Source organism: Ptychodera flava, chromosome 19, assembly GCF_041260155.1.
Source record: "Ptychodera flava strain L36383 chromosome 19, AS_Pfla_20210202, whole genome shotgun sequence".
In the NCBI taxonomy this organism is placed as follows: domain Eukaryota; kingdom Metazoa; phylum Hemichordata; class Enteropneusta; family Ptychoderidae; genus Ptychodera; species Ptychodera flava.
Genome location: NC_091946.1, coordinates 5127616 through 5144872, shown reverse-complemented (window position 1 = coordinate 5144872; position 17257 = coordinate 5127616). Strand labels below are relative to the sequence as shown.

The window sequence follows — 17257 nt, the reverse complement described above, 5'->3', positions numbered from 1 at the left end:
CTCCTACAAGCTCACACTTTTCCCCTTGAAACACTAGGGAATATACAGATGACAACAGAAATGGTGTACCAACGTTTTTATCCTTGGAAATTTTTTTCCACTGACTCCGACTTCCTAAACTACAGCTAATTTCTAAACTTAGAACGCTATTTAGAAAGCGATAATTATCGTTTTTATCCGATATATCCTTGCAAAACTTTTTCCACTCCACCCAGACTCTCTAAACTACAGCTTTTTTCTAAACTTAGAACGCTATTTAGAAAGCGATAATTATCGTTTTTATCCGATATATCAAGGAAAAATTGTTTTCACTTCAGGCCCCATTTTCTGAATGATTCAATCTCTTACTGTAAGCACGCAGCTGGAAGATGGCGGCCTGACCGGCAACACATTTGATAAGACCATTAGCATAAATTTGCATTAATCAGCACAAATGGACGCGATCGTTGTGGACAAATCTCAACACACCTTGGCAACCACAGGGGCAACACGTTTAATAAGGCCCTTAGCATTAATTTGCACCATTACTTAATCTGCACAAATGGACGCGATCAAGATAATCTCAACACACCTTGGTCATTTGAAATGTGGCAGTATGGTTACTTTTATGTACATTCGTCTCCACGTCAAATATCTGGTTTATTTTTCATAACACGTAGTCTAGCCGGGTGGTTATTTGACAGACTTTGTTTTTGACGGACAAAACAAATATTTACAATTTCTCTTCACAAATTGTGTTTATGCTGACTCACTGTCATATTTCTCTACTTCGTAACATTCAACTTCTTGCCAAACGCAATGGTCAATTTTATAGGAAGTATGCTCTCTCGGGGTCTATTGGCCAAGTCATATTTGAGCTTTGGATTTTAAAACTTACTTCTTGGGGAAACTAATAGTATTTTCCTGGTTCTACAAGACTACTCCTACAAACTCACACATTTTCCTTGAAACACTGGGAAAACATTACAATAGAAATGCTGTACCAACGTTTTTATCCGACATATCCGGTGAGTTGTTTCTCAACGTAAAGTTCAACTTTCTAAACTACAGCTAATTTCTAAACTTAGAACGCTATTTAGAAAGTGATAATTATCGTTTTTTATCCGATATATCCTTGGAAAAAAATTTCAACCTAAACCCGACTTTCTAAACTACAGCTATTTTCTAAACTTAGAAAGCTATTTAGAAAGTGATAATTATCGTTTTTATCCGATATATCCTTGGAAAAAAATTTTCAACCTAAGGCCCGACTTTCTAAACTTTCTAAACTTCAGCTATTTTCTAAAATTAGAACGATATTTAGAAAGTGATAATTATCGTTTTTATCCGATATATCCTTGGAAAGAAATTTTCAACCTAAGTCCCGACTTTCTAAACTTTCTAAACTTCAGCTATTTTCTAAACTTAGAACGATATTTAGAAAGTGATAATTTCGTTTTTATCCGATATATTCTTGGGAAACTTTTTTTACTCCAAGCCCGACTTTCTAAACTACAGCTAATTTCTAAACTTAGAACGCTATTTAGAAAGTGATAATTATCGTTTTTATCCGATATATCCTTGGAAAAAATGTTCAACCTAAGGCCCGACTTTCTAAACTTTCTAAACTTCAGCTATTTTCTAAACTTAGAACGCTATTTAGAAAGTGATAATTATCGTTTTTATCCAATATATCCTTGGGAAACTTTTTTCACTCCAAGCCCGACTTTCTAAACTACAGCTAATTTCTAAACTTAGAACGCTATTTAGAAAGTGATAATTATCGTTTTTATCCGATATATCCCTGGGAAACGTTTTTCACTCCAAGCCCGACTTTCTAAACTACAGCTAATTCCTAAACTTAGAACGCTATTTAGAAAGTGATAATTATCGTTTTTATCCGATATATCCTTGGAAAAAAATTTCAACCTAAGTCCCGACTTTCTAAACTTTCTAAACTTAAGCTATTTTCTAAACTTAGAACGATATTTAGAAAGTGATAATTTCGTTTTTATCCGATATATTCTTGGGAAACTTTTTTTACTCCAAGCCCGACTTTCTAAACTACAGCTAATTTCTAAACTTAGAACGCTATTTAGAAAGTGATAATTATCGTTTTTATCCGATACATCCTTGGAAAAAATGTTCACCTAAGGCCCGACTTTCTAAACTTTCTAAACTTCAGCTATTTTCTAAACTTAGAACGATATTTAGAAAGTGATAATTATCGTTTTTATCCGATATATCCTTGGGAAACTTTTTTCACTCCAAGCCCGACTTTCTAAACTACAGCTAATTTCTAAACTTAGAACGCTATTTAGAAAGTGATAATTATCGTTTTTATCCGATATATCCTTGGGAAACTTTTTTCACTCCAAGCCCGACTTTCTAAACTACAGCTAATTTCTAAACTTAGAACGCTATTTAGAAAGTGATAATTATCGTTTTTATCCGATATATCCTTGGAAAAAAATTTTCAACCTAAGTCCCGACTTTCTAAACTTCAGCTAAATTTCAGCTATTTTCTAAACTTAGAACGATATTTAGAAAGTGATAATTATCGTTTTTATCCGATATATCCTTGGAAAAAAATTTCAACCTAAGGCCCGACTTTCTAAACTTCAGCTAAACTTCAGCTAATTTCTAAACTTAGAACGATATTTAGAAAGTGATAATTATCGTTTTTATCCGATATATCCTTGGAAAAAAATTTTCAACTTAAGTCCCGACTTTCTAAACTTTCTAAACTTCAGCTATTTTCTAAACTTAGAAAGCTATTTAGAAAGTGATAATTATCGTTTTTATCCGATATATCCTTGGAAAAAAATTTCAACCTAAGGCCCGACTTTCTAAACTTTCTAAACTTCAGCTATTTTCTAAACTTAGAAAGCTATTTAGAAAGTGATAATTATCGTTTTTATCCGATATATCCTTGGGAAACTTTTTTCACTCCAAGCCCGACTTTCTAAACTACAGCTAATTTCTAAACTTAGAACGCTATTTAGAAAGTGATAATTATCGTTTTTATCCGATATATCCTTGGAAAAAAATTTTCAACTTAAGTCCCGACTTTCTAAACTTTCTAAACTTCAGCTATTTTCTAAACTTAGAAAGCTATTTAGAAAGTGATAATTATCGTTTTTATCCGATATATCCTTGGAAAAAAATTTCAACCTAAGGCCCGACTTTCTAAACTTTCTAAACTTCAGCTATTTTCTAAACTTAGAAAGCTATTTAGAAAGTGATAATTATCGTTTTTATCCGATATATCCTTGGAAACGTTTTTCACTCCAAGCCCGACTTTCTAAACTACAGCTAATTTCTAAACTTAGAACGCTATTTAGAAAGTGATAATTATCGTTTTTATCCGATATATCCTTGGGAAACTTTTTTCACTCCAAGCCCGACTTCTAAACTACAGCTAATTTCTAAACTTAGAACGATATTTAGAAAGTGATAATTATCGTTTTTATCCGATATATCCTTGGAAAAATTTTTTCAACCTAAGTCCCGACTTTCTAAACTTTCTAAACTTCAGCTATTTTCTAAACTTAGAAAGCTATTTAGAAAGTGATAATTATCGTTTTTATCCGATATATCCTGGGAAAAAAATTTCAACCTAAGGCCCGACTTTCTAAACTTCAGCTAAACTTCAGCTAATTTCTAAACTTAGAACGATATTTAGAAAGTGATAATTATCGTTTTTATCCGATATATCCTTGGGAAACTTTTTTCACTCCAAGCCCGACTTTCTAAACTACAGCTAATTTCTAAACTTAGAACGCTATTTAGAAAGTGATAATTATCGTTTTATCCGATATATCCTTTGAAAAAAATTTTCAACCTAAGTCCCGACTTTCTAAACTTTCTAACTTCAGCTATTTTCTAAACTTTCTAAACTTCAGCTATTTTCTAAACTTAAAAAGCTGTTTAGAAAGTGATAATTATCGTTTTTATCCGATATATCCTTGGAAAAACATTTTCAATCTAAGTCCCGACTTTCTAAACTTTCTAAACTTCAGCTATTTTCTAAACTTAGAACTATATTTAGAAAGTGATAATTATCGTTTTTATCCGATATATAATTGGGAAACTTTTTTCACTCCAAGCCCGACTTTCTAAACTACTGCTAATTTCTAAACTTAGAACGCTATTTAGAAAGTGATAATTATCGTTTTTATCCGATATATCCTTGGAAAAAAATTTTCAACCTAAGTCCCGACTTTCTAAACTTCAGCTAAACTTCAGCTATTTTCTAATCTTAGAACGATATTTAGAAAGTGATAATTATCGTTTTTATCCGATATATCCTTGGGAAACTTTTTTCACTCCAAGCCCGACTTTCTAAACTACAGCTAATTTCTAAACTTAGAACGCTATTTAGAAAGTGATAATTATCGTTTTTATCCGATATATCCTTGGAAAAATTTTTTCAACTTTCTAAACTACTGCTAATTTCTAAACTTAGAACGCTATTTAGAAAGTGATAATTATCGTTTTTTTTGCCGTGTTTATCGTTTTTAGCTAGTTTAGCCCCCATAGGGAATACATGTAGTTTAGAAATGGCTTTCAGGAAAAGACACAATTCCGCACCTAACTCGTCTTTTTGGTCCGCATCCATTATGACATCCGAGTACTAAACTGTATTTTGGTCACGTCGGTGCTCATATACTTTCAGTCACAGATGTAATGCATGTGGATAGAGTTCTAGACTTAACTCACATGGAGTGACAACTCTAAAAGAAATTGCAGTTTTTGTCGAGCCAAAACATCAGCCCTTTACGTAAAGCATTTGATATTTTGTGATAATTTTGGAAGTCATCATTAATCTTTTGCACGCAAATCGCGGGGTGAGATTGTCGGTGAACTGAACAGTGAATAAAAGTCTGTAAATCTCTGTGACTACGATGTCTCCCTTGTATGAAGTTTGTGGAATGTCCTCAGAAGTAGCGAGGCGACTATTGGCTAATAAGAACGGCGAAGACAAGCAAAGATGGAATCGTCGCCATATCTACATCAGTCGGATATTCACACAGGCGCTCCTTAGCTGGGTAGTCCGCTAAGTAGATCGATTTTCGGATCGATCTATTGATCCCGTAGTCGATATTGCAGTGGCGGGCATATCGACTACGGGATCAATAGATCGATCCGAAAATCGATCTACTTAGCAGACTACCCAGCTAAGGAGCGCCTGTGGATATTCACCAAATTGTTGTGTCCTCGGCTTGTTGTTAACACATCTTGGCGGTCACTATATCGTGACAAACGTATACCATGCCGTCACAATGAGATACATCGTGTCTGAAACCGGGTTACGGTCACATTTATAGTGTACGGAACAAACTGAGGGACAGATCGCTTTAGAACATTGTTTTGGTCCGAATCGCCATCATTTAACCACCCTTGCCATTGGCTTCAAGGGTAATGAATGACCTTTCAGATCTGAATAGAGCTTATAATTAGTTTCCATGTGTTTCATAGTCTTGGTACCTTCTTGAAGAAGCATTTGTTGTTTAGCACGGAGGTAGCAGAGACAACCTCTCTCTGCGGATAGACGCAAGTGTTTGTTCAAAGCAGGAGGTATAAGTTCGTCAGGTCCTGACCCTACCATAATCTGCTAAGGATGTTCACGGCTAAGGGAAACTACAGTAGGTTTAAAACTTTGGGTGTAAATTATGCATGTAGACATGCAAGCTGATATTATCAATTACAAAGTTCTTGTGTTGACTTTTATTGGACCCCCTGACAGTGAAAACCGATTAATGCGTACCTTGCCAAGTGTGCTGCCACAGAAGTACCTAGCAGACTGTACCATAATATTTTAGGGGTGCCAGAAAGGGTGTGAGGGAATGAATACAGCCGTCAGACAACACATTAGCCTAGTTCAATAACTCACATGTGACAACGCTCTCAACTAAGTTTAACAACGTACTACTTCAATAAATCCTATATGGGAACGGGATATTTAAATTCGTCAGAACCGTCTTGTAATCATGCACATGCGTTTTGCCTAAGTTGAATTACGTACTGTGGAACTACTCAACTTAAGTTCAACTACACTAACAAGTGCAAGATGCCAAAGCGAATGGGTATAATTCAGGTCAAAAATGGGTGCAGCTCGACTACAAAGGTGGTTGTAGAATGTGTGAAGTGGGCTGCCAAACGGTAAAAGACATATCAGGACAATACAATTTGCATGGAGTGAATATGTCTTTAACATCTTCAGAAACAAATATTGATAATTATTAGTGAATGTCGTTCGTATCAATCGTTTGGCGGTTCCATAGCAATAATGGTTGTCGAGTATGTGCTCCAGGGATAGATATTCGGACTCTCAAAAAGTGTTACGACAGTTTTAGTCTGCCTCTTCAAGTTGTGGGGCTAGGCCTTTCATCTAACATGGTTAGCGCATTTTCGTAAATACAAGTTGTACGTGACTACACTTTTACACACGAGGCGTGTTATTTCAATTGAAAACCATGGCAACATGGCATACCAAACCAAGCATGACAGGTTACTGTTACGATTACCCAATTTCACTCACCCTGACTTATAACCACCGCAACAGCAAGTAAAGCTCGGAGGCACATCCACGACGTCTCCATTTCGATGCAGTGCAACTTGTCGTCTGTAGCAATAGTCCTACAAGGAATTACTGTCGGTAATGTCCAGTAAGGCGTGGCTTAATATTCAATTGGTTTTCTACCTTGTCGTCTGTAGCAAGTAATTACATGTCGGTAATGTCCAGTAAGGCGTGGCTTAATATTCAAATTGGTTTACTACTCACAATTGCATTGCACACGTCACAAAAGAATGCCACTTAAATGACCAATTGACCCCTTCTTTTGGTATCAAATGCTCAGGGTCGGCGAGGGCAACGCGACATCGCAAATTTATACGCTATCGAATATATATCATCTATTACATCATACCCAGTATCATATTGATGGCGCAAATACAGAGATCTGATTGGTCGAGACCTGGTATATTTGCGATTCAGCACGGTTGGCACACGCGCTAGCTCTCGGGAAGAACAAAATCCTTTTTGACGTTCCATGTCAGAATTTAAAAAAAACTGTTACGATATAATATCATTAAAGGACACCCAGCGACGGTATGGCACTCGATTTTGATCAGATCACTTCTTATATGCACTCACTATCGCTTGTTTATATATGTCGTGAAATGGTTAAAATCCCGTGGTATACCTTCACTGTGTGTGCTTTACTGGCTACCAGACAATATCTAGTCTATAGTATAATATAAGTGCATATACTGCCATTTGTTAGTATCAGATACTCTCAATGATTGCATAGAATGCTATAGATAATACGTATTGGATACAATAGAATGTTGTATACGATACACCATTAGCATAGGATACCGATAAATATAATCTAGATCGTCTACGGTTTCAAACTTGATTATTTTGTTATGACAGCTGTGGCTTGTTCTCGACAGTGTCGCACCTCAAAAATATCCGATAACATCGGATACTATTGAAAGTATCGTCTAGGGCTTCAAACTATAGACGATATTTTATCTCAACTTTAGATGGTTCCCAACTATGTCGCATCTCAAAAATATCCGAAAGTATCGGATACTATCTATAGTATCGTCTAAAGTTTAAAACTATCACAATTTTTGATGGAGTCCCGATAATGCTGTACCTCAAAAATCGTCTAAGGTTTAAAATCAAACGATATTTTATCAATTTATTTTTGTTCCCGACAATGTCGCACCTCGAAATCATCCTATACTATCGATATTATCGTCTAGTATCAAACTGCCCCAACTTCAACTTTCTGACACTACCTGTATTTAACTGTAATGTGACAATCCAATGTTTTTGTTTGCAACGGGATTTAAGTCGACGAGAAATTTTCATATCGTATTCAATGAATTGTGTTGTGACAAGGCTGGTAATTTTTATATCAGCAGCTTTAGGGAGAAAAAAGAAAATTAATTCGCTTTGAAGAAGAAAGACAGGATGAAAATATTATCAGAAATTGTAGTTTTGTACCGTTCAGGTAAAATGTGCCCCGAGGATGGATATTCGGACTGTCAAGCTTACAATGTTTATTTGGTGTTCCATTTGGTGGGGCTCATTTTGGTGGGGCTCATTCCCCTGCTTAATTTTGTGAAAATCGACAACTTTATTTTCCCCATGTAGATTAACACTAGGGTTACGGCCATTTTGAATGTCAAACTTGAATGACTGTAAATATTCGGCGATTTGTGTCTTTAGGCCCTTAGTACCTAATTTTGCAGGGTGACCGAAAAGATTTTCTTGATTTCGAAAGGGGATGATTTAAGTTTCCTTACGGAAAGTTAGAGCTGCAGTCAAAGTTCTTCTAGGCCAAGGTCACAAAGACGAGGTCATCAGAATCAAGGGTACCATTAGGACCAGTTGCTCTGCTTGCTGGAAATCACACGTTTATTAATATCCTAATCCTGATTACATCGATAACGTTCCGGATTCAGCTATCGAGGTTACCGACTTTGGCAATATTTCAAGTATGCACTAGAGCACGTGAACAATCACATGTATGCCGTGTGGGATAAGGTTTTGTTTGTTTCGGTACGTTTCTTTGCAATTTTTAGTTCCGATCTATCCGCCTTATTTGTTCTGTTGGCCCAAAGTCCTCTATCCACTATGAAAAAAAAATCAATATGTCACCAGATTAAAGGGACATAAGCTGTAACTGTTGACTAATATTTCAATACTTTGTTTCAATGTATCAACTACAGAATTTTACTATAATCCGATCATCATGACCAATACCGGGTGTCCTGTTTGCCAACACATCCTGTATATGTGAAATGACCATTTGTTATTGTTGATAAATGTATTCTAGTCCGGACCTGAATACAAAATTTAAACAATAACAATGCAGATTATACTCATATAGGGTATGTTTATGAGCTAAATATTAGGAATTTCTCCATGGCTCAGGGATTCAAACCAGAACTGCAGATATACACAGAAACAAACAAATTAAAAAAAATGACCAAAGTTACAGCTAATGGATCTTTAATTTATATTTCTCTAATAGTAAGACTTATATGTGAGGATGAGATTATGAAAGAATCAATATTTACATTGATATATACCCCTTTATCTCTGTTCTCGATTATATATCAATATTTTCATAATCTCATCCTCAAAAAATAACGAAAATTGTTGGTAAAAACTTTAGTAATTCGATCACCCCTACGGCCATAATGTAGGATTCCAATAGAAAGAACCGGGTGCCATTCATAATATCCTCAAAACCTGCATATCGTGATTTCATTAGTTAACTTTTAATTTCATTTGTTATCAATTTTCCTGCGTGATACAATTTAAGGCATTGAGACGATTGGTCAACAGCCGTCATTAGTATAGAAATGAAAACCTATCTTCATACAACATAAGCTTATTGTCAGAGCTGTTAGCACTGATGAAAGCGGACGTTGGTAGTGATGGTTGAATGATCATTATATTATCGTCGAGTTGTAAGTTTTAAATGTTTGAATGTTGATATATTTACAAAGTATTTAAAATCCTAACAAATAATTTGAAAAGGACATATTTCTCATCAAATTTTGATTTTTTCCCCATTTCAATATGGGGAGGGGTGATTTCAAGCGATGTAGCATTGTAAATAGGCTGGTGATCCAATATTATTCTTTGACTCATATAATGTGCAATATCTGAACAATAATTATGTGAAAATAAACAAAATTGTTGGATTGGAAATCTAAATAATTCTACAAAGTATGGATAAGGCGTGGTCATTACATTTAAGTTTGCAACAGCTTTAACAGTTGTTTTGGAAGGCCTGAGAAGTGATAATTTAAATTCTTATGCACATTTTCAGCGGAAAAATAGCTAAAACTTTCATTTATTATTCAATGTGGTTCACATGTAAATAAAACAAGTGCAGCATTTCAAGAAAGGAACTGAAAGTAAATATATCGGGTTGGGCAACGCTTACGGAAGATTCATAATTTATGTCATTCGAATGGGATAAAGTGGGTGTATTTCAAATCCTTCTTACTGCCATATTAATATGGTGTCGGACATATTGATTAAAATTTTTTGTCGTAATTTCATCCTCACATATAAGTCTTACTGTTAGAGAAAAATAACGAAAATTGTTGGTAAAAATTTAGTGGCTCGATCACCCTTAACATAGTCTTTAAAGATTGTTGTAATCACTGTTACTACAGAGTAATTAACTACTTCAGTTAAAGGGACATTAGTTGTAACTGTTGACTAATTTTTCTCTACTCTGTTCCAATGTATCAACTGCAGAATTTTACTATAATTCGATCATCATGACCAATACCCGTTGTCCTGTTAACACAGCCTGTATCTGTGAAATGACCATTGTTATTGTTGATAAATGTATTCTATTCCGGACCTGAATACAAAATTTAAACGATAACAATGCAGATTATACTAATATAGGGTATATTTATGAGCTAAATATAATTAGGAATATCTCCATGGTTCAGGGATTCAAACCAGAAACTGCAGATGATACACAGAAACAAACAAAATAAAAAAAATGATCAAAGTTACAGCTAATGGATCTTTAAATTTACGGTTTTGCAAAATGCTATCGACATCGTTAAAACTGCCACCCTCGCTCTCATATCGAGGCTTTTCATGCTAATCTGCAAAGCAAAATTTATCGTTCATCAACGTAGTTTCATTCTAACTCGCTGAAACACAACATTTCAAAATAACAGGGTATGCTCTTCGCGACCTGCTAACAGCTTCAAAAATTCCAAGTTATATAAATTCCTTTCACCATTCACAATTATAAATTCCATAACCTCAGCTGCCTGCTGTGATTTACGCCTTGATCCCGAAGTTAACTGGAACAACCTTACCATGTAACATACCATGTGGTTTTCCTTATAACCGTAGACCGTGCAAAACGCTGAAAAAGTACGGCAGAATATTATAATGCGACATTTGTCTCCTTGTTATATTACTACGATACAGATTTCTCAAAGTGCAAAATTTCTTTGAAAAGCAGCAACTGTCAACTTTGCAGTCTGTATTCACTGCGGGCTGAAAGCGGTCTGAAGCAAGACGTTCACTTACCTGACTAACCATTCAAGAATGACATGACAGTCATTTTTCAAATCTGGTCAAAATTAAATTTATTAAGAACAAAACCTCAGTATACTTTTCCAACCTTGTCCAAAAGTCATCTGTTGATCGCTGCAACGCTCGAAGCAATCACTACATTTCGACTACAGCCAAACGCCGTTCGTTTAGCTATCGTGCATCAGATTGGTAAATACACTTAGGAGCTAATTTAAATATTTATGACTTACTTTTGATATTTGTATCTGGCCCATTAGCTTTTATGACGATGCTCATTGTTCTCTTTGTGGCGCTACTTTATTTGCTTTATGAATGCAATGATTTAGAGAAATACAGTGAAATGATATGAAATGATATACAGCCAGATAACGAAAACTGGAGTTGCGTCACAACTATCAGCAGTGACTGCGTATATTTTCGGTCACGTCCCCCCTGTGCAGAATCTTGTGTTCTTGTGTTTTATGTGTGGTTTCTTTTACTTTTTAGTGATTGAAGAATTGAGTTTTGGTCGACAAAACTTTAAGAAACAGAAGTTTGTAAGACACTGCTGAACAAAATGGTGTATATGATCACAGTGTCAGGGTAGAATTCGCCCTTGGGGGACAGATTTTCGATATTCTAACTAAAAAATCTTTACTATATTTTCCTGATCTATCTTCAATATGTGTGGGCTCATTTTGAAGCTCTTGGAGTAAGTAAACTTTCTAAAAAATCATATTTCCACATAGAGTTTACGCAGAAAATGCGGCCATTTTAAATATCAAATACCTGTACATTTGATGGAATTCGTTTGCATAATACCAAAATTTGCAGATGACCCCTTATTGTATACTTGTTTTGAAAGAGAATGGTTAAAGTTTCCCGGGGTAAGTTTGGTTAATATGTTAAGTGTACAATCAACAAATTTACACTCTTGTTACTTAAAAATGGAATGTTAACGTTTTGTTGATATCGGGTTGAAGTGAATTCCATAAATTGTGATGTTTCTGGACTTCTGTAATGTAGAGATAAAGACTTTTTACAATTGTACCGATCTTCACATGTCTGTAAGGTTAACGCCGGGTCCCGTATCATGGTGCTGTATTTTCCCGTCTGCTGCCTTGGCATCAGTATTTTAGCCTCTAGACCCTTTTTATTATCGAGTTCTGGTCAAGAACCTGCATGCATGTAGACTTTACATGCAAAAGTAAGTGCGGTAAAACTCTGCCGACGGAATCGTAGTACGGGATGGAGTGGATATGAGCAATCCGTTCAAATTCAGATTCAGACACAGACTGTCATAACTTTCATTCTCTTTACCAAGATATGACGTATTAAAGTTCCTTTAGAAAGTCCTTGAACAAAATACATGGAGGTACAACAAGAAGAAAATTAAAGATATGAAATTCGCATGATTCTGTAATAAGATATCTGATTAAAATCCACTCGAGTGAAAAGGAGATATTCAAATAGAATATGTGCCATATCTACTATTCTGTTTGATAAAGTTACGGACGTATATAAATTTTATGTTTGTCGTGTACCTTTGACAAGGTCACTCATTGTTTACAAAACCTTTTCATTGTGTTGCACAACGCCAATTTTAATGGCATGATGATTGTAGACTAACAAGATTACATGTTTACATAGCACAGTTCAGTGGAAATCTGGTTTGCGATGACATGTATCTCCTTTAGCCCAGGCACTAGACTTCCATAATTCTGTGGTGGGCATATATATATATATATATATATATATATATTATATATATATATATATATATATATATATATATATATATATATATATATATATATATATATATATATATATATATGTATATATGTATATATGTGTATGTATATATATATATATATATATATATATGTGTATGTATATATATATATATATATATATATATATATATATATATATATATATATATATATACTGGAGTCAATTGAAGACATGAACTTCAGCAGACTGTCACGTTAGTAGTAGGTTGTTGTGTTGGGATGAACGCGATGGCCCAGCAAGTAACTGCTGCCGAGAGAAGCCAAATGATGGGGGCCAGTCTACCCATACACAGATTCCTCACGTTCAAGAACACCGTTACTACAAGAATGGTCACCAAATCACTCACATGTTGGTACATATGATGGGACGGAAAACCCGTATACATGTACATATGCACAATGTTAACACCTCATATAACCCGAATTGATACAGTTCATGGAAAAATGTAAGTAATGATACACTTTGAGATAAAAAAATCTTCATCCAAGGTTAATGTATATGTTGAAAATGAAAAATCAACAACGCTTATCGAAGTCAACATAGACATACCATATATCGTGTTTACACACGGCCCATTGAAATGCTTCTGAAACGTCTCAGGTCTAATACTTGCGTAAAAAGTTACGTGTGGACGCTCCTAAGTGGTTATATTTCAGATTTGAGACGATGTTACCTGAGTCAGTGCAAGGATTAACTCTGCTGAGCAGTGCCACGGTAAAATCGAGGCATTTAAAAACTCAGGTGCAAGGAAGTTGTGGACAAAAACAGACAGACGTATTATGAAACTGTCTCTAATTAACACAAGCCTTAAGAAATCAAAACATATACATTCTAACAACACTGTTAGAATAGCAAAGCAATTAAATATGAAATAAAAAAGGACATGAACTCAAGCGACTGATGAATGAACTACTCCGCGTTCCGAAACGAAAGCGTCAAGGATCCAGTGTCTCAGACATAACAGATCCGGCTTCGTCTCGCCATGGATAATTTCTAACAGCAAATAGCAGACACATAACACAGTATATAACATGAATATACGATACAAAAATAATTTCTGAACGAATACACTATAGACCATACCACAAAACATTAAACTTGAAACACAAAACTCCTAACATAATTTAATAGCCGATACACGTTCCTTTATCTTACTACACCTTTTAAACTGGCGAGGGCGCAATAAGCCGGCTGAAACACCAAAGCAACTCAAACTATTAATTCTCTGTGTTTGCAAATCACAAATAGTGTCGCTGAAACGTTTTCGATTTTACCCGGTGTGAACACAGTACTACACCTCTTTTCACTAATACATGATGATAAATCCGATACATGTTACGTATCTTAAGATTATTTTCAAGTAATATGAACAAAAGAAAAATAAACTAGCAAGCGTAGAAAAGTCGGCTCAAGTGCAATTTTTCTGTATAAAAACAGACGCACAAGTTCGATTCAAGGTGTCAACAGTTCAAGTGCAAAGGATTATATGCCATGAAAGTACACTTCCAAGTGGCGGACTGGCAACGCCGGTGAATGGGTAGAGTTGCCTTGCAGTTAGTTAGCTAAAGTTGGCATAACAGTCAAATGCAGTTAGGGAGCGTTCAGTTTTTACGGCTGGGGGGGCCCCGGCAAAATCTTGTCGCCGGTGTTCAAAAAAATATAGACCCCCCTGCATTTTCGTGAAAAAAAGATGACCCCCCTTTGTCAGACGAAAAAAATTGATGACCCCCCCCCCCCCCCCCCCGCTTAAAAATAACTAAAACCCATACGTCAAATTTACCCGCATGGTTTGGATTTGAACTCCGGTACGCCGCGCACTTTATTCGTGTAGCAGAGATGCCAGTGCACAAACTTCTCAGCCACATCCATTGAAACGTCTGTTAATTAGGACGACTGTAAGGCAATTTTTAACTTCATTTCAATAGACAACTCATGTCCATGGACATTGTATAAAGTGAACTTTATTGGAGTGGTTCGCCAAAGGCAGCCCTCCGGTTAAGAGGGTCATGGGCCATTACGTAAAGTCAACTTTATTCTAGTGGGCCACCGGTACCACCGGTAAAGAGGGTCGATCATGGCTATTGCATAAAGTAGACTTTACTGGACAGGGCTGCTGAAGGCGCACGGCCATTAAGATTGCCGTGGGTTATTACATAAAGTCAATTTATTGGAGTGGGCCGCCGCAGGCGGCCCGCCGGTAAAGAGGGTCGATCATGGCCATTGCATGAAGTAAACCTAATTGGAGTGGCCGCCAAAGGCGTCTGCCTGTTAAGAGGGTCATGGGTAATACATAATGTATATTTATTGTAGTGGGCCGCCGAAGGCGGCCCGCCGGTAAAGAGGGTCGATCATGGCAATGGCATAAAGTGAACTTTATTGTTGGTATTATGTTTTTGAAAATGTGGTGACCCCCCCTTTCTTACCAGTGAAAAAGCGATGACCCCCCCTTTGCGGATTCCAAAATTTTGATGACCCCCCCCCCCCTGGATTTTGCCGCCCCCCCCCCCCCCGGCCGTAAAAACTGAACGGTACCTTATCTGTGTGCAGATTTCAACTATTGGAAGTATTCTCGACCGGTAGATGCTATTTTTCTGAGGTTGGATGTTTTATTTTGTTGGACTTCTCGCCGATTTTTTCTGTCAAGCCTCCAATTTTTTCCTCACTAAAGAGATTCGGCCTCAAGTTCGGCCCGCGCTGATAGGGGTTTTACCTGAGATGAACAACCTGACCCACCGATGGCGCCCTCAACTGATGACCCTAGAAATTAGTACTCGTAGGCGTTATGTCCCGAGTTTTCGTTCATACACAGCATCCGAACGCAGGCACCCAGTCATCACACTTCTCTTCGTCAAGTTTGAGTCGTCCAGGTATGTATTCAGACAAAAAGCGGGTGGGCACGGGCATGGTTGGTTCCGATATATGTCGAATCAATCGCGGACTCTCAACACGTCGCATCGCGAGGCCCTTGTGCCCGGCTCTTGATGTGTACAGTTTTTCGTTGCAGGGCTGTGTATCTCGAGGGTTTGCCTGGGTATGAGGGTCAGGCGGCAATTACCCAGCGACACCTCAAGCTGCTGCACTGCAGCTATATGTAGCTCCGCGTTGCAGGGGAGTGTGTTACCAGCAACGCTGTCCATTTGGTTGGAGGCGTAGCCGGTAACGTACAGCCCTGTCATTACAGAGCTATTTGTGATGCAACCAGGGCCTCGCGATCGCGAAGCAACATATTGAGCGCTTGTCGAGTCAATTTACCTTGAACCTCGCCACAGTTTGGTATGAAAACAAAAAGTAAATTTGTTGTCATACAAAACAGCTTGGCGCTCAATCATCTGTGCCGAGAGCTACTGTGGACTGGCCACCCTGATTCGCTAGCCATAGCCTAGCTAGCTGAGCTGATTGATGGCCTTGCCTTGGGTTAGGCCTGTATGCTCTTGTATCCCCCTCAGAGTCACTCTATATACGTGGCAAGACTTCCTTGAGAACCCCTCGTATCTGAAATATTGTAATCAGGTGATCGGAAGGGGGAGGCCCTTCCTTGGAAGAAGCACAACAAACGGAACATTGAGAGAGGTTGAAACAGTCAGCTTCTACTGTGTATATTTTGGTTTTGATAATAAGAGCTTATTAAAGGTAGGATAAATTGCAGTTTTACATATATAAACTTAAAGTTTATATAAAAATGCATTTTATCTAGCTTATTAAGAGAAGAAGGAGGTTGGGGGGGTTCCAATGGGAAGTTTTCCCTGTACTGTATATTCCAGAACACAAATCAATGTACTGACCTGCAGGAAAGCAAAAAACACTGCCAGCCTGGTTGCACCAGGTTGCTCTCCGTCTATCATCGGTAGGGCTTTTAAAAACATTGAAAAGTGGTGGATGTAGTTGTAGACCGTCGAGTATCAAAAGTCCCTAGTTTGTTTCACAATTCTGATCTCTGCCCTTCACTGATGTATCCTCAGTAGTATGGCTAAGGCAGCCTCCAGGCAAATTCATATTATTCAACACGGTAAATGCAGGGTTACTAGACAAGGCTTCACTACCTTCTAAATCTGAGAAGGCTTAGCATGGCCATTGAAGGCCACACTGCATAGAGGGGCTGTGAGAAAGTTTACTGATCTTGATGCTTGCGAGACAGTGAGCGCCTTTTGAAGTGTCCCCCTCAGCTGAGTTTCAGTCTTTCCGTCTCTGTGTCTCTCATTCCCTCCTTTATTCCTTACCATCCTCTCTCCTGACCCTCTTCCCAAAGTTTTCAGGGAACAGCTGGTGGTTTGATATTGCATCTAAACATCCAGCCACAAGCTTCACGTTCTGAGTACCTTAGCTTCTGTGCCAAATACACGTCACTCAAACAATGAGCATGATATTGCCACATTTTACCCTTTCCCCACCATGGTT

At 37.1% G+C, this 17257-nt stretch overlaps 1 protein-coding gene across 1 annotated transcript in view; it reads right to left on the bottom strand.

Moving 5' to 3' along the window:
• The window catches only part of LOC139118440 (uncharacterized), a 28074-nt gene extending 21445 nt beyond the window's left edge, over positions 1-6629 (bottom strand). The window contains exon 1 of the mRNA XM_070681736.1: positions 6524-6629. Within this exon, the coding sequence (XP_070537837.1) occupies positions 6524-6584 (61 nt within the window). The 5' untranslated portion in view covers positions 6585-6629. The remainder of the gene's footprint in view (positions 1-6523) is intronic.
• Between the last annotated feature and the right edge of the window lie 10628 nt (positions 6630-17257).